This window comes from Coregonus clupeaformis, chromosome 10 (assembly GCF_020615455.1).
Source record: "Coregonus clupeaformis isolate EN_2021a chromosome 10, ASM2061545v1, whole genome shotgun sequence".
Lineage (NCBI taxonomy): Eukaryota > Metazoa > Chordata > Actinopteri > Salmoniformes > Salmonidae > Coregonus > Coregonus clupeaformis.
In genome coordinates this window covers 17,728,182-17,747,237 of record NC_059201.1, presented here as the reverse complement: position 1 = coordinate 17,747,237, position 19,056 = coordinate 17,728,182, and the positions used below count along the sequence as shown (strand labels likewise).

At 45.3% G+C, this 19,056-nt stretch overlaps 1 protein-coding gene across 2 annotated transcripts in view; it reads left to right on the top strand.

Annotated features, from left to right (window-relative positions):
• LOC121575242 (FYVE, RhoGEF and PH domain-containing protein 5) overlaps nt 1-18,334 on the top strand; it is a 74,543-nt gene extending 56,209 nt beyond the window's left edge. For both annotated transcript variants that reach the window (XM_045222865.1, XM_041888211.2), the window contains exons 13-21: nt 6,887-6,970; nt 7,238-7,317; nt 7,705-7,801; nt 8,025-8,162; nt 8,332-8,434; nt 8,603-8,742; nt 9,111-9,209; nt 17,748-17,902; nt 18,146-18,334. In XM_045222865.1, coding sequence (XP_045078800.1) covers nt 6,887-6,970; nt 7,238-7,317; nt 7,705-7,801; nt 8,025-8,162; nt 8,332-8,434; nt 8,603-8,742; nt 9,111-9,209; nt 17,748-17,902; nt 18,146-18,182 — 933 coding nt within the window. In that variant the 3' untranslated portion in view covers nt 18,183-18,334. The remainder of the gene's footprint in view (nt 1-6,886; nt 6,971-7,237; nt 7,318-7,704; nt 7,802-8,024; nt 8,163-8,331; nt 8,435-8,602; nt 8,743-9,110; nt 9,210-17,747; nt 17,903-18,145) is intronic.
• The last annotated feature ends 722 nt before the right edge of the window (nt 18,335-19,056 follow it).

Sequence of the window (19,056 nt, the reverse complement as noted above, 5' to 3'; positions counted from 1 at the left end):
AAACTATAATTTTGATATCATGAATGGTCAGTCAGTCCATAGCTCTGTCTATGAATTTGAGAGTGGTTACATTTCCCCAGGCCCATCCCTCAGCCTTTTACCAAAACAGAGACGGGGCGGCCGCTTTGTTATTGTTTCAACTGCGGATTCTAGCTTTAAAGAAATATATAATCTGAAAATGTAAAACTAATCCCAAATTATGCCTATCCTCGAATGACCAATGACCTTTGTTTACATCTACTTATACCCCAGTATTAGTCAACTTTTATATTTTATAAGTCACTGTTGTCCAACTAGAGGGATTAGCACTAAGACGATTCATTCAATCATATTTTGGAAATATCATCCAACAGGATAAAATTTATAGGAAAAGCTGTAGGAACTGCTTGTGGGAAATCCCTTTAACATGTAAGAATAAAACACTGAGGCTATATGCTGTCAATCCACTCATGATCACACACACAACTATAAATTGTCCATTTTGTATTTTTCTGCAACATAGTACTCTCGACTTTGTCCAGGAAGTGGAGTTATGGTGTGCTCAGGGCCCTAGTAGAATGATGATAGGGGCCATGTCATGCGATCAGAAAATCATACAGTTATGAATATAACTACAGTTCCCTGAAGAAGGGAACGAGGTATAACATACTATGGGGAGTCAACCACCAATCATATTCACCTGAAGGTCCCAGGTCGGTGCCACTGGTCTGAGCCGACTCATGCCTTTCAGGAACTGCACCACCAGATGATGACACCTCGGGGTAGAGCCGTCCATCCCTACATGAAACCCCCCCCTTTTGCCCTCAGAACAGCCTCAATTCGTCGGGACATGGACTACAAGGTGTCGAAAACATTCCACAGGGATGCTGGCCCATGTTGAATCCAATGCTTCCCACAGTTGTGTCAAGTTGGCTGGATGTCCTTTGGGTGGTGGACCATTCTTGATACACACAGGAAACTGTAGAGCGTGAAAAACCCAGCAGCGTTGCAGTTCTTGACACAAACTGGTGTACCTGGCACCTACTACCATACCCTGTTCAAAGGCACTTACATTTTTGGTCTTGCCCATTCACCCTCTGGATGTCACACATACACAATCCATGTCTCAATTGTCTCAAAGCTTAAGAATCCTTATTTAACCTGTCTCCTCCCCTTCATCTACACTGATTGAAGTGGATTTAACAAGTGACAACAATAAGGGATCATAGCTTTCACCTGTATTCACCTGGTCAGTCTATGTCATGGAAAGAGAAGGTGTTCTTAATGTTTTGTATACCCTCTTGTAGAGGGTGCACACGACGACTGTATAGTTGTATTCACGTTCTAGGGTAAATTCCTAGCTGTCAAATTCAACCTTTCAGGGGCCAGACCCACAGATCCCATATCTACGGTCGTGTGTGCCAAACTCTCCCGTGCGCCTGGGACAATAGATCCCGATGACAGGTGTATGATCTCTGGGAACCAGGGAACCAACGGGGAGCCACCAGAATCAACAACAGACCCTCCTAAAGGATCCTCTCCACGGTAGCCTGAATCAGGTTCACTGGAGGAAATTCATAGAGCAGGGTCCAAGACCACTGAAACGGGTCCGAGGCCACCAAAGCATCCGTTCCCAACGGAGCGCCCAGATCCCTCATTGAGAAGAACAGACGACAATGCGCATTTTCTCGTGATGCGTAAAGATCTACGTCGGCCCTGCCGAACTGGTCCCATATCTGGGCAACCACTGAGGGGTGTAGTCTCCACTCCATAGAGATAGGACCCCCCCCGGAAAGTAGAACCGCACCCACTTTGAGAAATCCGGGAAGATACATCTCCCTGCGCGCACGACAGGAACTGCGCACTGCTCCATATGAGCAGATAATGGGCCAGGTTTAGGAAAGAAAGAGACCGCGTCCCCACCTGCCTGTTGATGTACGCCACCGCCGTCCTGTTGCCGGACCTTACCAATACATGCTGGCCCTCCAACATCGGAAGGAAACGCCTCAGCGCTAGCAAACCAGTCAGTAGCTTTAGGTAATTGATATGCAGTGTCCTTTGTGCTGTTGTCCAAATCCCTCTTTCCTGAGGAACCTACACACAGTGCTCCCCATGCCAGTAAGGATGCGTCTGTCGTGATCACCCTTCGGGACACTACCCGGCCAATAAGAACTCCCTGCAACAGCAGTCACGGGTCCGTCCAAGGAGTCAACATCCTTAGGCACGAGGGGATATCTTGAGCAACCGATGGCAGTGGCGAGATGCGTCCAGATGTGTAGCAATCACCCAGTGCTGAAACAGACAAATCAACATAAGTCCCAGAGGCACCACAGCTATCATAGGGGCCATCAGACCCAATAACCACAGGCACAAGCGAAAAGGCACTGAGTTCCCCAGCTGAAACCGTGCCAGACTGAGCCGGAATGCGACCCTCCTCTGTTGGGACAAAAATGCATGATTCAGAACCGAGTCCACAACAAGACCCAGAAACTGAATGCGCTGAGCCAGAGTCAAACTCATTTTCTTGTGGCTCATTATGAACCCCAGAGACTGAAATGGGAAACCAGCGTGGCAGTGTGGAGCTCCACCTGTTCCCTCGACTCCGCTACAACCAGCCAATCGTCCAGATAGGCCAATACTCTGATCCACTGGCACCGCGCCGGTGCCAAAGTCGTCTCCACCACCATAGAAAAGGTTTGGGGCGATAGAGAGAGCCCGAAAGGCAGGACCAGAAACTCATATGCCACACCCTCGAAATGAAACCTCCGAAACTTTCTGTGGGGAGGATGCCACATGAAAATACGCATTCTTCAGATCTATGGACATGAACCAATCACTTGGATGCACCGACTGCAATAGCCAGTGAAGTGTGAACATTTTGAACTTGCAAACCTTGAGGTCCAGGATGGGACGGACCATTCCATCGCTCTTGGGAACTAAGAAGTACCGGCTGTACCAAGCGCTCTGTACTTCTGACACAGGAATAGCCTGCTTTTGAAGGAGAGAGGAAATCTCTTCTCTCAAGATAGGCACAAGGACCTCAAGGACAATTGACATGATGATGCCATGAAAAGGAGGAGGACACACAGTGAACTGCAGACCGTACCCCCTCGTCACCGTCCTAATCACCCATGGCGAAATTGTGCCCCTGGATGGAGCACGCTGCCAGTCTCCCATACATTATCTCCTGAAGGGGGATCCACCACCCTTGACAACCGTGTGTCTGAATGTGGGGAAGAAACTGTTTATTATGCCCACACCTGAACTATACCGCACTCTCAATACACCTGAACACAGAGGAACCTTGGGTAGAAACAATGTGCTTTCGTGGTACCGTCGTTCTGATACCCAGCCCACACCGGGATCGGGGACTTCGGCAACCAGTAACTTTTCCCAATAGCCAGGACAGTACAGTGGGACAGATGCAGCACAAAATCAACCGTAGCACGGATTTTGTCGAGATGCTCTTATACCGGCTTCGCCACTTCCACAGTCCTATTCAGCTGCTGCAGCAAATTGATATGATACATCTGCAGCATTGTGACCACATTCAACGACCTGGCCGCCACACCCTCAGCCTGGTACACTTGTCCAGCTGATCCGCCAGAGCACCATTCTAGGATTGGCCCCCTTGTTAGTCTCTGGAGCTAAGTAACTCGCCAGCTTTCCATCCATCGGCGGTGTACAAACAAGCCCCGCCTCCTCCATACCTTCTCCATTCATGAACTCGCCATAACCTGGCAGCACCAGCCTGGCTGAATGAGGGGAATCCCAGGACGCCTTTAGCTCATCGGCAAAATCTTTAAACAGGGGTCAGCAATGCTTCACCGCTGCAGGGACAGGAGGTAAATACCTTACTCTAAACCTGGAGGAACTCCACTGCGGGGGAGAAGGCGGCCCCCAGGTGATCTTCCGTCCTACAACACAGCTCCATCAAAGGCACATTAACCACCAATGGTTCACTCTCCCCCGCCAAATCCAAAGCCTGGGCTTTAGGCTGCCCAGGACTGATGTCATCCAATTCACACTCTGAAAACCCTCCAGAGCCAATCAGGGATAGTATATCATCCCCGGAATCCGGATCCTGAACACTGCCAGAGAAAGCGGAATGAGCCTCACTCGGCTGGGATGACACCCCTATCAACTCTGACCACCGCTGTTGCTCTCTCCCAGCCTCAGACAACCCCATTCCCGAGGTCGCTTCACTGGAAGACCCTTCGCCAGCAGCCCCAATCTTTCTCACAAAGTCAGCCCGACGCCCAATGGAAGTTGAACCCAGCCGGAGACAATAGTCACACAAACTGCTCTGAGCCAAAGCCTCCTGAATATGTTTCCACCCCAGGCAAAAAGGACAGCACTCATGAGTATCTTTAATTTTAATTGTGAAACCAAATGCCCTAGGGCACAGTTGGAGGTTCAAACTAAGCTGGTTAGCCTTTCTGAACTTACTCTTACCACTGGCCATCCTACCCAAGCAAGGAAGCATTAGCTACACAAGCAGAGCAGAAAGTAGTTAGCTTTTAGCAAACACAAAAACTGATAACAAGACCCAAAACTCGCAACATCTAGGGCTCTCAAACTCAACTCTGGACCTCAAAGCCATTTCCACTGCGTTTTCCCGTTGTTCCCCTCTAATCAGGGACTGATTTAGACCTGGGACACCAGGCAAGTGCAATTAATTATCAGGTAGAACAGAAAACCAGCAGGCTCCGGACCTCGTAATAGTTGAATAACCCTGATCTAGGGGGACAAGTACTCTCTCCCCACTAACTGACACCTAAGTCAGAGCCGAATCTTTGTAGTCTTTGTGTGCTTGAGAAGTTTGTAAATTGATTAAATGAATGTGAGCCCCGGTATTATAGCCAGGAAGGCGGGGCTTCCGAGGGCGGGCTCGGCATCCATTGGCCCGTTGGGCGTGATTTCAGTTTTCTTCAGGTGAATATGATTGGTCGTTGACTCCCCATAGTATTTTATACCAAGTGACCGACTGAAAGGGAACAGGGAGACATCTTGAGTTGTGACATTGGGCGCGTTTGAGTGATAAGCCCAAAGTAGTCAGGGGAGGTACATATGCACCGACAGTAAGTCGGACAACTTCTGCTGTTTCTACGAAACGCGACAATTCGCTTTTGTTATTGCCTATGAAGTGGATGTTATCGAAATTCCACTTTTCCTACACAAAGCTCAACATGGTCCAAGGAATGAATATCCTGATGATAAGGAAATTAGATATCAGCCCAAGCTCTTTCTAACATTCACAGGACTTGTTTTCTATTTTTATGATGGTTTTGTCAAAATATAACCAGGTAGTGAGTGCATAAGCTACTACAATGAGAACATACAGGTGTTTTTGCAGCATATGGGATATGCTCTGTTGTTGCCGTTACTTCATGCCCTTGTACCTTCCTCATTATTATTTGTGATTGTGCAACATGGAATTGTAACAGATGTGATTAAATGGAGTCCACCAAGATTCTTACTGTATGGTAATTGTTTGCATGTCAGCATCACTACAGCCTGCAGTGTATTTCTTTAATTCTCAAACTGTATGTTGCTTTTGTCATTAAGCATGTAAAGAACAGAATTTGATTCAATCACATGAAGGACAAAACACTCACTGTAGATAAAAAGGATAATACTATACATGTACACCAGTTCACATCAGTTACTGGGTAAACAATATGAAAAGGATTAGACTACATGTACATCAGTTCACATCAGTTACTGGGTAAACAATATGAAAAGGATTAGACTACATGTACATCAGTTCACATCAGTTACTGGGTAAACAATATGCCAAGCAATAAGCCAAGCAGTCAAATGCACTTGGTATTGACCCCATGACTGGTGTCTGGGGTACTTGTTCATTCATATTTCATTTATTTATGTTTGAAATTTGGATCACATGTAGGCAGGCCTATGTACGTAGATTGTAAGGATAAAGATGTATTAAGCTCTAAATAGTCATCCACCCAAAACAGTAAACATGCATTGTTAATAACCAATGACAGGTTGCGACATCAACCATTTATGAGCATGTAGTGCCTTTTGCTGCCAAGAAAACAGAAGGTTGTCTCCCACAATGCTTTGGTTCCGACCTCAAGTTGCAGTTGGTGAGTAGCAACTGCAGAAATGTCCAGTTGACTGCAGTCTAAAGTTCATGACTTTTGATCACATGGTTGTTGTAAAGGTCATGCAGTCGACATGAAGTCGCAAGTGGGACAATTTTTATACCCTTAATGCAACACACTTTGAAAGGCATAGACCAACATTGGTCAATGTCTTGATAAAAGTGATCCGCTCGAACGCGCCCATTGAGACACATAAAACTGTAAAATCTGATGAAATTATGATCACTAAAACGGCCCAATTCCTCCTTAAGGAATTGATAGTTTCCTCTTAGTTTAGAACGCCATCATGTGGTCAGTTAGCATGCAGGCATAATGTCAAAAGGATTTTAATAGCCTGCTATTTGGAAGGAAAGGAAAAAATAAGGGGGATACCTAGTCAGTTGTACAACTGAATGCATTCAACTGAAATGTGTCTTCCACATTTAACCCAACCGCTCTGAATCAGAGAGTTGCGGAGGGCTGCCTTAATCGATATCCACACCTTCGGCGCCCGGGGGTTAACTGCTTTGGGCAGAACGACAGATTTTGTACCTTGTCAGCTCTGGGATTCGATCCAGCAACCTTTCGGTTACTGGCCCAACGCTCCTACCCGCCAGGCTACCTGTGTGCATTTCACATTGTTTAATTTCTCCATGCACTTGTTCTATCCAACAGCTGAATCAGTGGAACGTTTGTATACAGTATAATCTTGTTCATTGGCTTTGAGGATAAAGAATGAAAGTATGTCTGATTCTGACGCTTGTCAGTGAATAATGAGTGTGTTTGTGTGTTAACAGATGAATGATGTGCTGTTGTACACCTACCCTCAGCAGGACGGGAAATACAGACTGAAGAACAGCCTCCCACTGACTGGGATGAAGGTCGGAGTTCCCCCCCCCCTCCCTGTCACTCATTCCCCTCTCTCACATTTTTTCCCCTCTCTCTCGAACTTTGTCTCTGTCATTTTCACTCCATCACTTCTTTTTTGTACCTCCCTACCATCTCACTTTGCCACTCGCCATCTCCTCTCTCCCTCTCTCTCTCCATCCTCTCATTCTCTCTCTCTTCCCTTTTCAAACCTATCTGTCCTCTCTCTCAGTGATTCGTCATGAGTCTATGTAATGTGCTATTGATGATTGATGTTCCAGGTCAGTAAACCCATCATAGAGAATGTGCAGAATGCTCTGAGGATCGAGGTAGCAGACATCTCCATCACCTTGGCAGCCAGGTGGGTCACACTAATTCATAAACCTTGGTCGGTGTAATGATTGTGGTTCACAGTTCTCGTGGTCACCAATTGTACTGTCTCAACAGTGAATTAAGTATAGTGAGGCCTCTTGTGCCAGGCTTCTAGGCTCTTTTATAAGTACTGTCAGTGTTTTTTCCTGACCACGTATCTAGACCACTCCGGGCCATTTATTCCTCTAAAAGTAATGTAGTCAAACACCCCACTGGGCACACACTGGTTGAATCAACATAATTTCAATGACATTATGTTGAACCAAAGTAGAATAGACGTTGAATTGACGTCTGTGCCCAGTGGGACATTACTGGTATATGAGACTACGTACAGTAAGAGGGCTTAATGACCTGTGCTCTGTGTGTCCCTGTGCAGCTCCTGTAGTGAGAGAGAGGACTGGTTCCACACTCTGAGTCGGACAGTGTCTGACCATGCCAGAGGACCTGGAACTTTCAGCAGCTGCTCTGGAGAGGTGAGGAGGACTTTGACTGGAAGACAGAGCCTACATAAAAGTCATGTTACCAATTTTAGCAATAACATAGTTATGCTCCCCACTCAATGACAATAGCGAACCAATACTCATACATTTACTAAGGTTACATAGCATTGCAGGTGTCTGTAGGCTACATTGCAGCCTGTCTCCTCAGTGTGACTGTGAAGTCTGGTGAAGCTATATTGTCCTTTCTCTCTCCCAGGCCAGAGAGCGTCTGTGTCTGTCCCTGGGGGAGAAGGCTCCTACTCTGGTGCCTGTATCCCATGTGATGATGTGTATGAACTGCACCTCAGACTTCAGCCTCACACTGCGCAGACACCACTGCCATGCCTGCGGGAGGGTGAGTCTCTCTCACACACGGAATTACTTTCTTTTTAAAGGCATGGCTATGTTACCTAAAAGCCTAGTTTTGTGCAGGATGACGTGGCTGGAGTGTATGGTAGTATATGGTCTGACCTCTGTGTGTTTAGTGTTCTGACGTGTTCTGATTTTCGTCCTGCTGTACTCAGATTGTGTGTCGGAGCTGCTCCAGGAACAGATACCCTCTGAAGTACCTGAAGGACCGCATGGCCAAAGTGTGTGACCACTGTTACAGCGAGCTCAAGAAGAGAGGTACACTACGCCTCCTGCCTTTTACTGTATTGTACTAAACTGTACTGTACTATATTGTACTATACCATACTGTACTGTACTATACTGTACTGTATATGCCCCCCCTTGACTACTGGAGCACATTGAATGTGTGTGAGTCCAGTATTAAGGTGTTCTCTGTCTCCATAGGAGGAGATGTGTCTGGGGCGAGTTGTACTGACAGTCCTCGTTCTAAACACCGCTCCAGCCGCCCACTCTCTGCCGTCTTCCAGAACATTCACCCTCCCAGCCTGTGGAGACACCGCAAGGGCACCGCATCTCTGAGCCAAGTAACCACACACACACACCACTACTATTCTACCAAATGAACAGGGAATTGGTTGAGGTTGACATTGTGAAAGCCATTGTCCACATCCTTCTGTAGCTACATTACTCAGTCCTGTACTGTTATCTATCTGAAAAGTGCTGCTTTATTATTGGACTCAAATTATGATGTTAGAATTATAAGATAATTATAAGATTCTATCAGTATAAGAAAATTATTATAGAAAATTCTGCAAATTATAAGTGGCTGAAAATATCAATAATTTTGGTCTTCAATTCATGCACCTTGGTTGTACTGAGTTAGTGGCAGTATACTTTTCCCTTTGCACTGTTATGTATCTAACTAATATCTCTGTTCCTGTGTTGTCTCTAGGTAAGCTTGTCAGAGGAGGGCTCTATGAGTGGGACTCTACAGCGCAGTAAGAGGAGCAAGAGGAACTGGAAGAGGCTGTGGTTCCAACTCAAAGACAAGGTGCTTTACACCTACCAGGCCCGCGAGGTGAGGGGGAACACACGCTCCCCTTAAACCTGAACCCTCACACACACCTCACCCCTTCAACACCTCTCCCTGTAAATCTGTAATGTACACATACCCAACTCAGATGGAGCAAGAGCATAGAGTTTCTCTAGTATAGGTTTACTTTTTTAGTTTGTGAATGCCCACAAAACTAGGAGAGTAACGGGACAGGTGTTTAACCATACACATATTCGTACCGAACCGTTCGGTATGGGGACATCTGTTCAGTGGGCACTGTGAACATGAATGAATACATAAAACAATATAGGCTATTCCTAAACTGTGTGTAAATCTGATCATAAAAAATAACTTGAGCCTATGCGTACTTTGTAATCAAAATTTGAATATTAATTGGCGCATTTCAAACTCATTTTGTGAGGCACAGCCGGGAACTAGTTCTGTACGATGGCGAGTGGTGGGGTTGATAAACCAGGAGGATCCTCTATCATCCTTTAAATCTCCAGTTTGGGAACATTTTGTCTTCCCAGTAGATTACAACGGCGATGAACAGAGAGATTATGTCGCCACTGCTCAACGAGAATAGCCTATGCAGCTGAAACATGTTGACACATTTATGCCGACATCATCCCAGTATTCCTACCACCGGATCCAGATTGAAACGCAAAAAAACATCAACACAACTTCCTCTCCACTCTGCATTCAAGCAGCCCTTCGCAATTGATTCTGACCGGGCCATTCTCGGTGGTTGAGAACAGGGGTTTTCAGCACCACTGGTGTACCGGATACCCGCAGCCCCCACAAGGCGGGGGGGCCCAGGAGCTCTGGGGGCCCATGCGCCTGTCATCGGTCATAATGCTTCTTAGGTAGTTCTTTATTAGTTTTAGTTCTGCAACATCTTTAATTGAGCCTCTCATTCTACTTAATTGCCGGCGTCAACACGTTACAGAAAAAGATTAACTGAATATGAATCTCTGAGGAGAGGTCGTCTGGATACTGGACAGACAATAAATTGGCAGATGCAAACAGGTTATCAGCTTTAGCGGACAACAGTTCTTCAGGGCTTAAACAAAAAAAGCGGTTTGCTATTTCGTTCATACTGGTGAACCGGCGTTTGAGTTGTGTGGTTGCAATATCAGCAGTCCCTTATCTCTGGTATATCTTGGCATGCATCATTCAAGACTAAGTTTAAATTGTGTGCAGCGCAATGGACATATAATGCACAATGTCTCAGGAAAGACTGTCTGGGTTGTCAATACTTAGTATAGAAAACAGTTGGGCCGCAACCTATGCCTACATGCAGTGGTGAAAACATTTGCGCACAAACATTCAAGGCCATACTGTAGCTACTAAAGCCCTCTACGTAGAATCAAAACAGAGAGCGAGAAGAGCACAGACACAGAGAAACTTTTTTCTAAGAGAAAAAGAGACACAGACACAGAGAGAGAGGCAGCAAGGAATACTTCAGGAGAATTGTTAGGCTATTTGTAATTTTTATAAAAAGTTTATAAATAGCAGCTAAATAGCAGCTTAATACTGTATATAGCTATAGGTTACACTGCATAATGAAACAATCCCTAGTAAACTCGTTTTTTGCGGGTGGATTGACTGTATAATTTGGGATTAATAGACTGGTGTTACGCACAACAACTTTCTATCCAAGCTGGGAGAGAGCACGAGGACGACCGATGTCATGCAGGGTCAGGTAGCCTATATAGGACAGTTGTGTGTGTATATATATGAACAAATTAATTGGTAGCTGATTAGTATGCTGTTGCATCGAAAATAAATGTTACAATGTGCATTGTTTGATTTTCCAACTTTAATTACTGAACAAGTAATTACATTGTTGCCACCAGCCAACAGTCTAAATGTCAGCATTGCAAGACTGTGTATAGCTTCGTGAAATTTACATTTACATTTAAGTCATTTAGCAGACGCTCTTATCCAGAGCGACTTACAAATTGGTGCATTCACCCTATAGCCACCCTATTTTTTTTTGGGGGGGGGGGGGGCTAGAAGGATTACTTCATCCTATCCCAGGTATTCCTTAAAGAGGTGGGGTTTCAAATGTCTCCGGAAGGTGGTGAGTGACTCCGCTGTCCTGGCGTCGTGAGGGAGCTTGTTCCACCATTGGGGTGCCAGAGCAGCGAACAGTTTTGACTGGGCTGAGCGGGACCAATGCTTCCGCAGAGGAAGGGGAGCCAGCAGGCCAGAGGTGGATGAACGCAATGCCCTCGTTTGGGTGTAGGAACTGATCAGAGCCTGAAGGTACGGAGGTGCCGTTCCCCTCACTGCTCCATAGGCAAGCACCATGGTCTTGTAACGGATGCAGTAATCCAGACGGGAGATGACAAGTGCCTGGATTAGGACCTGTGCCGCTTCCTGTGTAAGGCAGGGTCGTACTCTCCGAATGTTGTAGAGCATGAACCTGCAGGATCGGGTCACCGCCTTGATGTTAGCGGAGAACGACAGGGTGTTGTCCAGGGTCACGCCAAGGCTCTTCGCACTCTGGGAGGAGGACACAACGGAGTTGTCAACCGTGATGGCGAGATCATGGAACGGGCAGTCCTTCCCCGGGAGGAAGAGCAGCTCCGTCTTGCCAGGGTTCAGCTTGAGGTGGTGATCCGTCATCCATACTGATATGTCGGCCAGACACATGCAGAAATGTTAGGCTTAACATGAGAAAATTATTACCAAATAGGCCTACCAATCAACATTTTTCCATTAGCTAAAGCAAAGCTATAGGCTATATGCCCTGGCACCACAGAAAGCCTATCATCGATTCGATAGGCAGCTGCATAGACATGTCGCAATTTCAGCACCATGGGACAGCGATCGGTAGTCAATACTTTGTGAGAGGCTGTCTGGCTGACACATTCGATTTTGTATTTTAGGAAAGGGGGGCTCTGAACTTGCGGTAGATTCCTGAGAAATTGCGTTACACCAATGTTCAGCACCTCATGAAAGTCCTCGAGCGATTTCAGCAAACAGATAGTACCCGCTCTATATAAGCAAGCTAAAGCCGAAGTTGTCAATGAATTGGCCATTGCACCCTGTGTTGCGCTTACTACAGATGGATGGACCTCCAGGGCTACAGAGAGCTACTTAACAGTGATAGCCCATCACATTAACCCGGAGTGGGAAATGAGAATTACCGTGCCACAGACACGCCCCCTTTATGAGAAGTCACACAAGTGCCAATCTTTTTCTCTTTGTAAGAAAACATTATAGCATAGGCCTATACAATGTCTGAGCCATGTTTACATATTGATTTCACATGCATATTGCACTTTATCTTAGTGTTGTTGATGAGTAATCTTGTGTTTGGACACACCTACTCATTCCAGGGTTGTTCTTTATTTTTACTATTTACTACATTGTAGAATAATAGTGAAGAAATCAAAACTATGAAATAATATATATGGAATCATAAAGTTGTTAAACAAATCAAAATATATTTTATATTTGAGATTCTTCAAAGTAGCCACCCTTTGCCTTGATGACAGCTTTGCACACTCTTGGCATTCTCTCAACCAGCTTCACGAGGTAGTCACCTGGAATGCATTTCAATTAACAGGTGTGCCTTCTTAAAAGGTAATTTGTGGAATTTATTTGAGCCTATCAGTTATGTTGAAACAAGGTAGGGTTAGTATACAGAAGATAGCCCTATTTGGTAAAAGACCAAGTCCATATTATGGCAAGAACAGCTCAAATAAGCAAAGAGAAACAACAGTCCATCATTACTTTAAGACATGAAGGTCCGTCAATACGGAACATTTCAAGAACTTTGAAAGTTTCTTCAAGTGCAGTCGCAAAAACAATCAAGCGCTATGATGAAACTGGATCTCATGAGGACTGCAACAGGAAAGGAAGACCCAGAGTTACCTCTGCTGCAGAGGATAAGTTCATTAGAGTTAACTGCACCTCAGTTTGCAGCCCAAATAAATGCTTCACAGAGTTCAAGTAACAGACACATCTCAACATCAACTGTTCAGAGGAGACTGCATGAATCAGGCCTTCACGGTCGAATTGCTGCAAAGAAACCACTACTAAAGGACACCAATAATAAGAAGAGACTTGCTTGGGCCAAGAAACACGAGCAATGGACATTAGACCGGTGGAAATATGTCCTTTGGTCTGATGAATCCAAATTTGAGATTTTTCATTCCAACCGCCATGTCTTTGTGAGATGCAGAGTAGGTGAAGGGATGATCTCTGCATGTGTGGTTCCCACCGTGAAGCATGGAGGAGGAGGTGTGAGGGTGTGGGGGTGCTTTGCTGGTGACACTGTCAGTGATTTCTTTAGAATTCAAGGCACACTTAACCAGCATGGCTACCACAGCATTCTGCAGCAATACGCCATCCCATCTGGTTTGGGCTTAGTGGGACTATCATTTGTTTTTCAACAGGACAATGACCCAACACACGTCCAGGCTGTGTAAGGGCTATTTTACCAAGGCAAAGAGTGGTGGAGTGCTGCATCAGATGACCTGGACTCCACAATCACCCGACCTCAACCCAATAGAGATGGTTTGTGATGAGTTGGACCGCAGAGTGACGGAAAAGCAGCCAACAAATGCTCAGCATATGTGGGAACTCCTTCAAGACTGTTGGAAAAGCATTCCTCATGAAGCTGGTTGAGAGAATGCCAAGAGTGTGCAAAGCTGTCATCAAGGCAAAGGTTGGCTACTTTGAAGAATCTCAAATAAAAAATATATTTTGATTTGTTTAACACTTTTTGGGTTACTACATGATTCCATATGTGTTATTTCATAGTTTTGATGTCTTTTCTATAACACCCGGAAATCTGCCCCCTTTATTCTATGTACCCAACGCACTAGAAGACCAGTTCTTAAAGGCTTTAGCCGTATCCTTATTCTAGTCCTCCTCTGTTCCTCTGGTGATGTAGAGGCTAACCCAGGCCCTGTAGCCCCCAGTATCACTCCTACTCCCCAGGAGCTATCATTTGTTGACTTCTGTAATCGCAAAAGTCTTGGTTTCTTGCACATAAATATCAGAAGTCTACTTCCTAAGTTTGAGTTATTCACTGCGTTAGCACACTCTGCCAACCCTGATGTTCTAGCAGTGTCTGAATCCTGGCTCAGGAAGGCCACCAAAAATTCTGAAATTTCCATCCCCAACTATAACATTTTCCGTCTAGATAGAACTGCCAAAGGGGGTGGAGTTGCAATCTACTGTAGAGATAGACTGCAGAGCTCTATCATACTATCCAGGTCTGTGCCCAAACAGTTTGAGCTTCTACTTCAAAAAAATCCACCTTTCCAGAAATAAGTCTCTCACTGTTGCCGCTTGCTACAGACCCCCTCAGCCCCCAGCTGTGCCCTGGACACCATATGTGAATTGATTGCCCCCCATTTATCCTCAGAGTTTGTACTGCTTGGTGACCTAAATTGGGATATGCTTAATACCCCAGCCATCCTACAATCCAAGCTAGATGCCCTCAACCTCACGCAAATTATCAATCGAACCTACCAGGTACAACCCTAAATCCTTAAACATGGGTACCCTCATAGATATCATCCTGACTAACATACCCTCTAAATACACCTCAGCTGTCTTCAACCAGGATCTCAGCGATCACTGCCTTATTGCCTGTGTCCGTAACGGGTCCGCGGTCAAACGACCACCCTCATCACTGTCAAACGCTCCCTAAAACACTTTAGCGAGGAGGCCTTCCTAATTGACCTGGCCCAGGTATCCTGGATGGATATAGATCTCATTCCGTCAGTAGAGGATGCCTGGTTGTTCCTTAAAAGTAATTTCCTCTCAATCTTAAATAAACATGCCCCATTCAAAAAATACAGAACTAAGAACCGATATAGCCCCTGGTTCTCCTCAGACTTGACTGCCCTTGACCAGCACAAAAACATCCTGTGGCGTACAGCATTAGCATCAAATAGCCCCGCGATATGCAACTTTTCATGGAAGTTAGGAACCAATATACACAAGCAGTCAGGAAAGCAAAGGCTAACTTTTTCAAACAGAAATTTGCATCCTGTAGCACTAACTCCAAAAAGTTTTGGGACACTGTAAAGTCCATGGAGAATAAGAGCACTTCCTCCCAGCTGCCCACTGCACTGAGGCTAGGAAACACTATCACCACCGAAAAATCTACAATAATCGAGAATTTCAACAAGCATTTTGCTACAGCTGGCCATGCTTTCCATCTGGCTACCACTAACCTGGCCACCAACTCTGCACCCTCTGCTGCAACTTGCCCATGCCCCCCCCGCTTCTCCTTCACACAAATTCAGACAGCTGATGTTTTGAAAGCGCTGCAAAATCTGGACCCCTACAAATCAGCTGGGCTAGACAATCTGGACCCTTTCTTTCTAAAACTAGCCGCCGAAATTGTCGCAACCCCTATTACTAGTCTGTTCAACCTCTCTTCATAACGTCTGAGATCCCCAGAGATTGGAAAGCTGCCGCGGTCATCCCCCTCTTCAAAGGGGGTGACACTCTAGATCCAAACTGCTACAGACCTATATCCATCCTGCCCTGCCTTTCGAAAGTATTCGAAAGCCAAGTTAACAAACAGATCATCGACCATTTCCAATACCACCGTACCTTCTCCGCTATGCAATCCGGTTTCCGAGCTGGTCACGGGTGCACTTCAGCCACGCTCAAGGTCCTAAACGATATTATAACCGCGATTGATAATAGACAGTACTGTGCAGCCGTCTTCATCGACCTGGCCAAGGCTTTCGACTCTGTCAACCACCGCATTCTTATTGGCAGACTAAATAGCCTTGGTTTCTCAAATGACTGCCTCGCCTGGTTCACCAACTACTTCTCAGATAGAGTTCAGTGTGTCAAATCGGAGGGCCTGTTGTCTGGACCTATGGCAGTCTCTATGGGGGTGCCACAGGGTTCAATTCTTGGGCCGACACTTTTCTCCGTGTATATCAATGATGTCGCTCTTGCTGCTGGTGACTCTCAGATCCACCTCTACGCAGACGACACCATTTTGTATACATCTGGCCCTTCATTGGACACTTTGTTAACAAACCTCCAAACGAGCTTCAATGCCATACAACAATCCTTCAGTAGCCTTCAACTGCTCTTAAACACTAGTAAAACTAAATGCATGCTTTTCAATCGAACGCTGCTAGCACCCGCCCACCCGACTAGAATCACCACTCTCGACGGGTCTGACCTAGAGTATGTGGACAACTACAAATATCTAGGTGTCTGGTTAGACTGTAAACTCAACTTCCAGACTCACATAAAGAATCTCCAATCCAAAGTTAAATCTAGAATCGGCTTCCTATTTCGCAACAAAGCCTCCTTCACTCATGCTGCCAAACATGCCCTCGTAAAACTGACTATCCTACCGATCCTTGACTTCGCGATGTCATTTACAAAATAGCCTCCAACACTCTACTCAGCAAATTGGATGTAGTCTATCACAGTGCCATCCGTTTTGTCTCCAAAGCCCCATACACTACCCACCACTGTGACCTGTACGCTCTTGTTGGCTGGTCCTCACTACATGTTCGTCGTCAAACCCACTGGCTCCAGGCCATCTATAAATCACTGCTAGGCAAATCCCGCCTTATCTTAGCTCATTGGTCACCATAGCAGCACCCACCCGTAGTCTGCGCTCCAGCAGGTATATCTCACTGGTCATTCCCAAAGCCAACACCTCCTTTGGCCGCCATTCCTTCCAGTTCTCTGCTGCCAATGACTGGAACGAATTGCAAAAATCTCTGAAGCTGGAGACTCTTATCTCCCTCAATAACTTTAAGCATCAGTTGTCAGAGCACCTTACCGATCACTGCATCTGTACACAGCCCATCTGAAATTAGCCCACCCAACTACCTCATCCCTATATTGTTATTTATTTTGCTCTTTTGCACCCCAGTATCTCTATTTGCACATAATCTCTTGCACATCTAGCATTCCAGTGTTAATACTATTGTAATTATTCTGCACTATAGCCTATTTATTGCCTTACCTCCATAACATGCTACATTTGCACACACTGTATATATATTTTCTGTTGTATTTCTGACTTTATGTTTTTTTTACCTCATATGTAACTCTGTGTTGTTTTTATTGCACTACTTTGCTTTATCTTGGCCAGGTCGCAGTTGTAAATGAGAACCTGTTCTCAACTGGCTTACCTGGTTAAATTAAGGTGAAATAAAAATAAAAAAATCACTATTATTCTACAATGTAGAAAATAGTAAAAATAAAGAAAAACCCTGGAATGAGTAGGTGTGTCCAAACTTTTGACTGGTACTGTATATAGAATCAGGAATACCAACACTTTGTATTTGATAAAATAAACAAAAATTAACTACAGTAACTGTTGGCATTTCATTTTCTCGCTGTACCGAAACCGAACTGTGACCGCAATACGTACCGAACCATTGGTTTGGTGAACCGTTACACCCCTACACAAAACCCAGACAATCTACACCCTGAAGACTATGTCGGTCTCGTTCTGTCTATATTACTCTCTCTCTCTCTCTCTCTCTCTCTCTCTCTCTCTCTCTCTCTCTCTAGGAGAAGGTGGCATCTGAGAGTTTGCCTTTGTTGGGCTTCACAGTGAAGCTGCCTGACAGGCCAGGTGGAGAGGAGACTACTAACGTCTTTGAGCTGTACCACAAGAAGACCCTGTACTACACCTTTAAGGCCGAGGACAACCACACTGCTAAGAGGTGAGCCCTGCGCTGCACCTTTTTAGGTTTATTTTATGACCACATTATCTGACCAGGAGAAACTATGGGCCCAAGTTATAGCCTTTAGTCTTTTTACATGGTGAGGTAAAACTCCTGGCCCCACCCACTTACAGGCCTCATTCAGTAACCTCATAGGCGTGACTCACATTGACAACAGCATCAACACAACAATCAGATTGTTATTACAATGTTATTACAGTGAGCACTTTTTTCTCTATCCAGATGGGTGAACGCCATGGAGGAAGCCACAGTTTTATAGCAGTGGCCATCTTGGGTGGTTGTTGAGACTGTGGTCGCGTTCCCCTGCTCAGACTTTGCATGTATCAACCAATGATTGCGTGCCACGTCATCGACTGTGTCATCGACTGTGTCATCGACTGACAGATTGCTATAACATATGATGTGGTTAGCTGATACGTAAAATACCTATCCAGGCATTATAAGATCTGGCAGGCGTCAGCAACGCCTGGGCAGAGGAACGTGCCCTATATCTGGATGTGCATCACTCACCATTCAGACTTACCCTGGAGTCCTCGCTGCCACTCTCCTACTATACATAGCCGTCCCTCAGAATGCCTGAATGTAAAACAAAAAGGGAAGAGGAGGAGGAAGTTAATTTTGCCTTTAGCTGTGACGGTTGTGTCTTACTGTGTGTATCGAGAGAGGAGAATACAAGACATGGTGTTCTTAAAGGAGGGGACACGCTCACCTACTTTGTCATCTTCCAACGTCCCCATCCCGCTGCTACAGCAGGTGTGATGCCCAGAGCCAAGAGAGAAGCTGGCCCAGATATGTACCCTTCTGGAAAATTCCACCAAGGCTACCTATGACTCTCCTTCCAGTTTTTCATGGCATTAACCACTCTGGATTACTTATACAAGTGGAAAGAAAATTACATTCACATTTTGGGGGATATTTGTTTTATTTTAAGAACACTGAAAAAAAATAGAGTTGTTTCAAGTAATTATTATTAAATAACAGACTTTTTGGTCTGAGTGTTACCTGAACCAAAAATGTTTTGGGCCCAAACTTGATTACATTTTGCATGTTCATTTATACAGTAATTCATATTCAACATGTTCTCACCTGGGATTTGAACTCACAACCTCTTAGTGCATGCTAAGCCACCATGT